The following is an 11,467-nucleotide window of genomic DNA, read 5'->3' on the forward strand; positions in this document are numbered from 1 at the left end:
GTGCTGATGATACTGATACTGAAGATTTAATATTTGAACCCAAGTATATTTTACAGCAAGATTAATACATACAAAAGCAATGTTATGTCCTTTATAGAAATGTAACTTTCATGAATCAAGTAATTGCTTATGATGTGGTTAAAACAAATAATTTAATTTACTGTTAAATCTGAAAAATACAATTTCTATCCCAAAGTTCAATTTAGTGAATTAAAAAACAACTTTTAACGGCATGAAAATGACAATGCACCCAATTTATCATTTTTACCAATATCAGTAAAATGCATTTTAAGCAGACCAATATATTTTTCAGAAGTTGTATTTTCTCTAGTATAAGTATAAGTCTAGTCTAGTATATGTTTTAGTTTTTATGAGTCAATGTGGTGAGATCAATTCCAACACCCCTGTAGATCTCATTTGTCATGTGGTGTCTGTGGCAGCCAGTGTGGTCTCCTCATCAAAGGGTGCTGCACATCACTGTTGTCCTGCGGTTCCTGTACCCATGCATGTGGAGATAACCGTGATTGCTGCTCCTCAACATCATGGTCTCCTTCACTATAGTTTCTAGATGAGCCATGATGCAGATGTGAGGTCAGATGTCCTGAACGGCTGACATTTGACCCCAGATGTGACCTCCTGTAGCCTCTCTGCTCCTCGTTCTGTTCGTCCACCGTGTCGACAGAGGAAGCCACTTCCTTCAGAGTGTTTAACGGCCTGAGAGGCATCGCTGCTTTAGATGACACTCTCCGTGGACGCCTGATTGACGGGTAGTCGATCTCCGATTCAGTATCACCATCTCCTAAAAAGACAACAGCAGCGAGTTCTATCTATATTACTGTCAATACAGCTACCTAAAATGAAAATAATATTTACTCACATCAATGTATTATTTAAATCAAACACTAGATGGCATGTCAAATGGAGTAGCCATAAACACAACCGCATCTTGTGAAAACATTTATTTCAAATAAAAGCTGTTCTTGAACTTTCTATTTAGCAAAGAATCCTCAAAAACAAAGTCACTTAATATGGCACAAAAATATTAAGCAGCAGTACATTCTCTCACCAGTGTGAACGAGTCTCCCTGGAGGAAATCCAGTGTTCAGACTCCGGCCCATGGGCAGAGAGAAATAGTTGTGGGACATTTTTGAAGCGTTCTGGTAGAGAAAGAGCAAGAAGCGGGTCAGCGACTCTCGTTTCCATATTTAGAAGTGTATATATTTTATAGATCATTATGTATGAGTGTGTGTTCTGATTTTAGACAGCATTCTTTAGGTTTTTTTGTCTTGTATCATCATATCATTCATACATTCATTACATACAGTGCCATGGAAGCTTCCAGCTCTGAGACTGCGTCGTAAGCTTGTGTGGCGTCTCATCAGGATCTCCCTGGCTGTTATATCATTGGGTAATGTATGCTTATTAGTGTAAGACACTGTCTGTGAAGCATAATGGATAAAAATATAGATAACAAATTGTGAAATATAATGAAGGGTAATAGAAGCAACAAAATAAACATGATTATTTTACATGATTTAATTTTTATGCTACTTCACATACTAAATAATAATACAAATTATTTGAGAAGACATTAAACTTTCCCTTAAACACATGGTAGTCTTTGTTCAGTGCAATATTACTAGTTTCTGAACCCCACACTGGAGAAAAAAAAAATATGTTCTGGACCATTTTAATAAAACCCACAATAATTAATGCAGCCAGTAAAGCTAGTCAGTATGTGTCATCAATATGAAAATAATTTTTAATCATGCACAATATTTTTTATTTTTATTTTTATTTGACAAACTGAACAAAATCAAAACCATTTAGATTAGACTGATATCAAAACTCACAGTTATATTTTCAGTGTAGGTCATACAAATCTTTAAACTGGTACAAAACTGCTTGTTATTTCTCATGTAGGTCAGTGTCCTAAAAATAATTAATTTCTTAACTAATTCCTTTGTATTGAGCATTTGACTTTTTTTTTATGGTGGTTCTTTTGTTGTTGTTTGTTTGTCAGTGTTTGTTTGGTTTCTTCCAGCAATTCCTCTATTGTAAGTTCAGAACATTCTGTCATAACTCACCCTCTGTCTGATCTTGTACATGTTCTTTGATAAGAGTTCATGCATATTTGTCACATCAGATGACAATAACTTCTTCCTGGATTTGGAGGCATTCTTTCTTTCTTTGCTATTGTAAAAGACAAACAGAAATCGACAGGAAGTAAATCATTGTGATGTTGGCTGTGACTACAGACCTTAACTGAAATGAATGGGACTTTAATAAATGTAAGCTACACAGATTCAGCTAGAAATAAGTTTCAGACAGTTTCAAAGATTTCTGAAAAGAGGAGGACAAGACAAGAAGTGACAGCGTTAAAAGGAGACGTACTGCAATGAAATTAAAGAGGGGGCTGCACTGATGTCACCGGGCATTTGGTCCAGTATCTCCATGGCGTTCTGAAGCTCCAGTTTCTTATACAGAGCCACAATGCTCGACTCGGGACGATTATCACGGATTAAAATCTTGCGAATGATCCGGTTATTAAACTTCATGAACCTGGCAACCAAAGACATGTATGAATCTCAAAATCAATGTGATATCACAGAATATACAGGATTCTGTATGTTGAGATTTAACTCGCTGAGTCAAATTAAATGTCCTTTATCCATTCATATCTTTTTCCAAAATAAAATAAAACTTAAAAATTCTAGGATTACAGCTGTGGTAGTATCTAACAGGAATACATTTACAGAAACCTAAGGCTGATTGGGAAAGGCATGTACACATGACAAAGCTGTAAGACCAGTCTAACCGGTTATATGTTTCTGGGACACTAATGAAATGATGATAGAAAAAAAGTGGAAACATGACACTAAAATACTTCTAAGCTGTTGTCTGTAATTTTCCATTGAACAATGCTGTGTAGTGAGAAAAAAAAAACTAACTCTTACTTGTCTTTCCAGTAGTAGTGACTCCACTGTCCACACAGATCTTCTATACCAGCAACAGTGTGCTCCATCAACTGAAACAGAGTAACTGAATCAAAACTAAACTGATCTTAATTACTGATTAAGCAATGTTCAAATTAAAGAAATGAAACAGACATACCCTTTTGTGAATCTCACTATTGATGGTCTCCTGGTTTCGATTTGTCTTACGAACATTGATTAATTTTAGAAGGGGTCTTAAAGTAATTCCCTGTGAAGAGAAATAGTATTTGGATACTGGACACTACTACATACAATACTACTATGTATTCATCAAATAAATGCAGCCTTGGTGAACATTTTAAATCTGCTGCTATTTTTTTTTTAATTATTCCAAACTTTTGACCAGCAGTGTATAAACGATAAATGTAATTTGTAATATATGAAAAGTAAAGCTTTATTTGAGCAGAACAGAGATTAGAAACAGAGAGCACAAACTAGTGGTGAATCAGCTTCTAATGATCTCTGTAGCATCGACAGTCTAGCTCTAGTTATGGGAAATTGCATCATGTGGAGATGATTCATAAAAAGGAATTCTTGGCTAGTTTGCACTCAAGCACTCCTAAAGCAAGACTCATTCGCTCTTGTGAGAAGGTGCAGAACCTGAATGAACACTGTAAAGATGATGATGACAATCGTGCCTGTGATGAACAGCTTCTTGCAACCGATACTGTCTGGCAGAGTGAAAGCCAAGGCAAAGGACACAGCTCCTCTCAGCCCACCATAGGCCAAACAAAACTGATCTTTGAAGTTGAAAGGAATTGTGCGGAAGGGGTTAATGATCTGCGTTAGGACCAGGATGCCTTAAGAAAAAAATAAATGTTACATTTTTGCCAATAGCACAAATAATAATGTTCTTTAACAATGGCTAAAGAAGTGTATCCTGCTACTATTAAAAACGTATTTTTAGTAATTTGGGAATTCTTTATATTCTCCCATACCCAGGCCTCTCCAAAGAAGAGCAAACAGCAGAGTAAAGAGGATGTAGCCCCAGTTCCACTGGTGCTCTGTTGTTATGGTAACAACACCCAGAAAGAAGAAGATCAGAGTTTCCGACACACTTCCAAACATCTTGATGACATGCCGGATGGTGGTGCAGGAGCGCTGGGATACATTCTCCTCAACGTAATACTTCATAGTCAAGGCGCAGATTACAATACTGTAGATACAGGAACACAACATTCAGGAAAAGCCAAAGAAATATATATTTTCTTCAAAAATGTAGTTAGGAGCCCTTACGTACGCCATGATGCTGGAGATGGCAAGGAGCTCCGCTATGAGGTAGGCCAGGTAGCTATACAGGAAGATTATTAGAGGCTCGATCTCTCTCACTTTTCCTGTAAAGCGCGTGGTGAAGGCTGCCACAAAGCCAAACAGTACGCCGAAAATCATACCTCCCAAGCCAACCACAAAAAATCGACCTATGTCCAGAAAAACTTCTCCAGCTTCAACCACCTCGAGCGCTGCTACATGATTGAATAGATTATAGAGCACCTGAAACAGACAGCGAGAACTACTTATAAATAATACACAATCTGATTCACAAAACAACACAAAGTTATGACACAACACGCAGAACATCACGCAGGGTAAAACATGAATCAGTTTTAAAATGAAACTCTTGAATGAATGATTCAAAGACAAATACATTTTAACAGCCCCTTTTAACAACCTAAAAATAAAACAGGTGCACAAAGGAATTGATAGGTGGAATTAAAATTAAAATTTTACAACAAGTATCCGATTCTGGAATTGGAATTGATTTTTCATTCCCAACCTTACATGCACTAACTTTTGCAGGCATTTATTTGAACAAAATTGGCTAATTTACTTATTTTACAGAGATTCATTACATATTTTCTCTGTTTTTATTTAAGTATTGAACTGAATCTGTTTTATGTAGTATTGAATTTTACCATCTTTCAATCTTCATAAATTGTATTAGTGATCAATAAAAAATAAAATGTAGTATTTTAATGGTAATATATGAGTACTGTAGAAAGTACTTGTATATTAACTGTATTAAGCAAAAGTACAAAGACTTCGTTCTATTACTATTCTTTTTCTCTTTACTTCGGTTCAAATGTAATAAAATAAGAAATGTAACATATGTAACTGTGCATAAGTATTTAATTTATGTTTGACACAATAAAGAAAGCAACAATGTTTATACACAATGTGTTTACCATGGTGTTTCAGCCTGTATCAAATGACTGAGTAATTCTGCATGCTCGTGTTGTCTTTTGGATTTCAAGTAATCTGTTACTAGGACAAGATTTGAAAGGAGATTCTATACAAGCGTATTTCTTTTGAAACTAATTGTGATACTTTTTGATCAATGGCATATCTATATCAGTCCATTCAAATTCAGACACAATCTTCAAAACAGAAAATCTTGAAAAAAGTATATTTCTAAGTGATGCACCAAGTAAAAGCAAGTTTCAAGCACATGCTTTCCCATGGAGAGAATGACAATATAAGTCTTATTCTTTGTCCTCATCGCCAAATTTATCTATTTTTTATTTACTAGTAGCCTGCTTTTTATGTACTAGTAACATTTTTTTTTTTACCTTTTTACCATTTTCAGTGTCAAGTGTTTATTTTCCCCTTGGCGATGTATGGCTGATCAGTCTCAATCTTTGTTCCCAATCCCTTTCTATAACTCACTCAAAAAGGTTCTTTATTGGCATTGATGTTTCCATTAAGAACCCTTAACATCCATAGAACCCTTCCATTGCACACAAGGTTCTTTATAGTTCTATTTATGTTTCACACTAAGAAAAATTAAGAAATGTTAACTGGAGTGTGACGAGTGGGGTGGGGAGAACGCCCCTTTTGAAACCTTTATCACTTGTTTTTGTACATCTACAAACTTTGTCCACACATCACTTACCACAGTGACAGCGTCATTGAACAGGCACTCTCCAAATACCACAATATAGAGCTGCTCATGGATGCTGATATCCTCAAACACAGTGAGGACAGCCACTGGTTCTACGGCTGAGATGATAGAGGCGAAGAGGAGGTTCTCCTGCAGGGTAATGTCCTGCACACCAAACGCCTCGATCTGGCAGATGGCAAATAGAGAGATGCCTATGCCAATAGAATTCCACAAGGTGCCAACCACAGCAAACCACAGCACCGTGCCGAAATTCTCAAATAAAGGCCGAGTGGGCATGAAGTAGCCTGAGTCTAGAACAATGGGTGGCAACATATAGAGGAAAAAGACGTTGGAGGTGAGCACTGCCGGCGGCTTCTCGTGCAGTGAGTGCATGATGCCCCCGACTATGAGACCAATGGAGATCAGCAAACATGACTCTGGCACCCAGACCGTGATCTTATGGTAAACATGGAAACCTATTCAGAAAAAAAACAAACAATACTTGTTACTTAGTGTTAATGTGTGTGTGCAAGTAGTTAAGGGGGGGGGGGGGGGGGGGGATTATAAGTACCCTGTGTCACAGTTAGGTTTTGTTTTGGTTCTGTTTCTGTCTCCGCATTTCCCTGTGTTGCCCTGAGCATGCCAAGCCAACAGGTGGCGATATAAACTCAACCATAAACTTATTAAAACATTTCATACTATTATAGATATTTTTTACATATAATTGTATGCAATTTTATTTTACAGTGTTATATGTTTAACTTTGACTATGTTAAGATTCATTTTAATTCACCAATAAAAAAAACTGCAGACTTTCCCTGGGTCTTATTACTTTTTTAAAATTAAGCAAAACAAAACGATTAAGATTTACTTTAAACTTGCTCTCACAAATACTTGAAGCTCTTTAAAGCTTGCCTTGCAGGCCGCCCACAGCACCTTCTGGGATTTCTAACGGCTCGATTCTCTAAAGCAGGGATAGGCAACTCCGGTCCTGGAGGGCCACTATCATGCAGAGTTTAGCTTCAGCCCTCATAAAAACTCACCTGCCTGTATCTATCTAGTAATCCCGAAAACACTGATTGCCTTGTTCAGGTGTGTTAAATTAGGGTTGGAGCTAAACTCTGCAGGACAGTGGCCCTCCAGAGGCCTGTACCATGAAGCTGGATTAGGTGGCTAGCCAGCTATGTTTCAGCTTAGTTTCCGCCAACCCTGGGTTTTAGGTACTATGAAAGTAGCTCGGCTTGAATCGGTGTTTGTTGCCATGGTATCTTACGCTGCATGGCTAACCTGCTCCGGGGCAGGTTATGTTCTGGGTTAGAGATTTCAAACTGAAGGTGGACCAATCAGATGAGTGAAGTGACACATGTCCGACACAAATGAACTCCTTTGGCTTTTATGATAATAACGGATTCATTTTATGATTTATATAATTATTGTGATTCATATTATTATTATTATTATTTATCTTTTACACACAAGCAATTTTAGTTTAACAGTTTATAATAAATTATTTTAAATAAATATCAATGTATACAGATCATTTACTATAAATAATCTGTAGTATCAAAAGATTGCATTGTTTTAAAAATTACAAATCTGACCTTACATGTTCAAGTGTCTATCACTATATATTTTCAAATGTATAAACTAAGTTAACAAGTTCCACTTGTGACTACACTGATGGAGCAAGATCATTTATTTTATTAGTCCTCCTTCATTTTTCACATTACATTTAAATTTGTCATATTCTTCAATCTCTTAACCTTTAGCAAAACCTTTAACCTTTAGTTTTGAATCTCGCTGGGTCTCTCGCGAGAAGTAAAACAAACTTGCTTTGTGTTGCAAGGCTCGTGATTGGCTGCTCGCCAGTGATGTCACACATGTATGTGCACGCACTCCACAAACTCAGGATCAAAGCCTGAATTGACAAAGAAAGTTGATGAACAGCATCATTGTACCAACAAAGCCGGATTGGAGAGGTTTGGTTTTGTCAACTCAAAACTAATCCTGTAACTCTGAATTTGTTCAGCTACCATCATGGTACAGGCCCCAGGACCGAAGTTGCCTATCCCTGCTCTAAAGCCTGCACTCGACATCCGGGAACTTTAATGCATCCTCTGTACTTGTATTCATGAGAATTGGAATTGAACTTCAACAGTTAATGATGCCGTAGAAAGAGAACACAAGGATGCAAGATCGCTGAATAATTCATATTGAGAAATGCAGGCTTGGGAGGGTTACTTTAAAAATGTATTCCGTTACAGTTACTAATTACTTCATAAAAAAAGTATTCAGTAATGTAATCCAAATACCACAATATGAAAGTAATGTAACTGATTACTTTTGGATTACTTCTGGATTACTTCAAGGCCAAATATAATTTTTTTAAAACAACATTTATTAATTAAGAATTTCACAGCCCTGAATTAATATATATGTAAAGGACTATACAGACATCTAGTGCATGGTATTGGTATTACAGATTATTTTGTTTTATTTTGAAGAAAATATATTAAGAAAGAATTTTAAGGAAATGTTTCTTCAACAGGAAAATAGAGAATACAAATTCATTTTTTTTCCCAAGCAAATATAATAAGAACACAATTTTTTGACAATGGAAAATGTTTCTTCAATAGGAAAATAGAGAATACAAATTATTATTTTTTTTCAATGAAAATATAATAAGAACAATTTTTAGACAATGGAAAATTTTATTCAAAAGGAAAATAGAGAATACAAATATATATATATATATATATATATACACCCCAGCGTGTGGCACACGTGACTCGCGTGAGTCATTAATCAAGCTGCGCTTAATATAGTGTTATTATGCCAAAATACTGATTTATTTAGTTTTAAATGAAACCATTGTAATCCTGAAAGTATTCCCCCTTTTTTTCAAAATGTAACTATAATCTGATTACTACGTTTTTTGACGTAACTGTAACGGATTACAGTTACTGGATTTTTGTCTCCTGATTACGTAACGCCGTTACATGTATTCTGTTACTCCCCAACCCTGGAGAAATGGCAAAAATCTCAGACAACAAAACAACACTGCAAAGAAGTTTTTGAAAATCATTGCCCTGGCAGTAGTTTTCAAAAATGATCAGTTTCAGTGACCTGGTGTTGTGTTTCTGTGTGGACGAACAGCCACACCGCATGACCTTCCGGGAGGGCGGCGAACAGTCACAATTATGTTTTGTTTTAGTTCTGTTTCTGTCTTCATTTCCCTGAGTTCCATGTCTGTATGGTTTGCGATGAATTAGCTCCACACCTGTTTCAGTTCTCCCCTAATTACCTTTTCTAGTATTTAAGCCCTATGTTTTGTCCTAGCTCCTTAGTTCTGGTATTGATGTTGATATTGTGTTTGTCTCCTGTGTCTCTCCTGCCTGTGGATTTATTATTAAAAGTACTTTGTTTATGTCCACTCCTGCGTTATGTGCTTTCTATAGCTACACATGACACCCTATTCATTCATCCTTAAATCTAATTTACTGAATCTTTTTCTTACATTTTATATTCTAGTAACTTTTTTTTTATACCTTTTAACCATTTAAAAAAAAAAAAAATCTCATTAAGATTCTAAATTAGCTGTAGAATAAAGTTGCTTTTCTGACTAACTATCTCATATAGCCAAGTAAAAAGATAAGATATGTTGCATATAGTTGCATATAGTGTTTCCCAAACAAATAGGCTATTATCTAATACATCTTTAGGCTGCTAGTAAAACTGGAATAGAATCAGCACTGGACGACTTAATAATTAAAATAAATAAGTATACTACTAACATCAAAAAGTCACTAGTTACGTGTTCTAAAAGAATATATGTTAAAACAGCTTGCCATATAATGTGTAATCACTCACCTATTTTCGCAAAGGACGCAAGTAGCACCCATAAAGTAATCTCAAACGGGATCTGAATGCGGGGGTAGTCCAGTGTAAACTCCGCTTGGGTGGTTTCGACTGGGTCGGGATCAGTCTCCTCCATTGGGCTCAAAGGAGGAAGTTTAGATGGCGAAGTAGCAGTCGGTTCCAAAATAACATTGACGTTTGCTCCGTATCCAAGAGATACAGTGCAAATTAAGCACATCAAAAACGTGAAAGGCGACCTCTGATTAAAATTAAGCACCATATTTTCTCATAATACATGCATATGCCAGAAGCTGACGTATAAAATGTACAGAAAATATGTGAATAATTAAAAGTACATTTCAAAATTGTTCCCTTCATCTACGTCCTCAATCACTCTGATCGTCGCACACTCTTGACTGAGTGTCGGCTCTCTGTCTCAGTGAGCAGGTGTGTGGTTAGATGTCAACCGGTTGACGAACAATGCCACACCTGATTTGTTTGTCCTGTACTTAGGCCTACCTCTGAAATAGTTTCGCCTCCTCTAATTCTCAGAATTTTTTTCTTTTTTTTAAATGGTGATAACCTGTTCCTTTCTGCCACAACAAACACTTCTGAAGTAAAACTCATATATAAATCCATAGCCTATATATATATATATATTACCAGTATATTATCCATTCATTCATTCATTAGTGCTGTCAATAATAGTGGCCATCCATTCTTCCGCTTATTCGGGGCCGGGTCGGGGGGGCAGCAGTCTGAGCAGAGAAGCCCAGACTTCCCTCTCCCTAGACACTTCCTCCAGCTCTTCCGGGGGGATACAGAGGCGTTCCCAGGCCAGCCGAGAGAGTCCCTCTCGATGTGGAGGAGCAGCGGCTCTACTCTGAGCTCTTCCCGAGTGGCAGAGCTCCTCACCCTACCTCTTAAGGGAGCACCCAGCTACCCTATGGAGAAAGCTGATTTTGGCAGCCTGTATCCGGGATCTTGTCCTCTCGGTCATGACCCACAGCTCATGCCATAGATGAGAGTATGAATGTAGACTGACCGGTAAATCGAGAGCTTTGCCTTGCAGCTCAGCTCATTCTTTACCACAACAGACAGGTACCAACCGCAACACTGCAGAAGCTGCACTGTCAGTCTCCCGCTCCATCCTTCCCTCACTCGTGAACAAGATACCTCAACTCCTCTATTTGAGGCAAGAGCTCTCCACAAACCTGAAGGGGACATGCCATGCCACCCTTTTCCGGCCGTGAACCGAACCACACATATATATTATGGAAACAAAACTTTAATTTTAGATGCAATTATTGTTATTTTTATTTTATTTTTATTACTTTTTATTTATATGCTGTATTTGTGTCCTTATATATACATAATATGTATACACAGTACACACACACATATTATGTGATCAGAAATTTGTATTTTGTATTTTTTTGGTAGCACTAATATACCTACATATACACACCACTGATCTATAATGTTAATGTTAATGTAAATGTTAATGAAAGCCCCTTTTTCTATGATCCCGTGCTAATTTAAGGATTTAGAGGTTTTAAAATAATAAGTATAATAATACAATTATTTGATCTTTTCTTATTTTATTCTTGTAATGTTATCCATATAGTGAAAAAAATAGGTACTCTTTACAAAATTTAATATAGCTAATTTCACCTTTATTTAAACTCGTGCATGTTATATTGCTACGTTATTATGACAGGTGATACAGAATGGA

At 36.6% G+C, this 11,467-nt stretch overlaps 1 protein-coding gene across 1 annotated transcript; it reads right to left on the reverse strand.

Moving 5' to 3' along the window:
* Positions 1-44: 44 nt before the first annotated feature.
* Positions 45-10,193, reverse strand: slc9a2 (solute carrier family 9 member 2). Its single transcript, XM_052564800.1, has 12 exons — positions 9,745-10,193; positions 5,887-6,350; positions 4,237-4,487; positions 3,935-4,152; positions 3,597-3,796; positions 3,115-3,204; positions 2,958-3,028; positions 2,395-2,562; positions 2,088-2,193; positions 1,323-1,439; positions 1,067-1,157; positions 45-799 (listed from the first exon to the last, which is right to left on the reverse strand). Exons 1-12 carry the CDS (start codon positions 10,010-10,012, stop codon positions 414-416), a joined length of 2,430 nt encoding a protein of 809 aa, XP_052420760.1. The 5' UTR covers positions 10,013-10,193; the 3' UTR covers positions 45-413.
* Positions 10,194-11,467: the final 1,274 nt, after the last annotated feature.

The sequence above is a fragment of the Carassius gibelio genome, chromosome B9, assembly GCF_023724105.1.
Source record: "Carassius gibelio isolate Cgi1373 ecotype wild population from Czech Republic chromosome B9, carGib1.2-hapl.c, whole genome shotgun sequence".
Lineage (NCBI taxonomy): Eukaryota > Metazoa > Chordata > Actinopteri > Cypriniformes > Cyprinidae > Carassius > Carassius gibelio.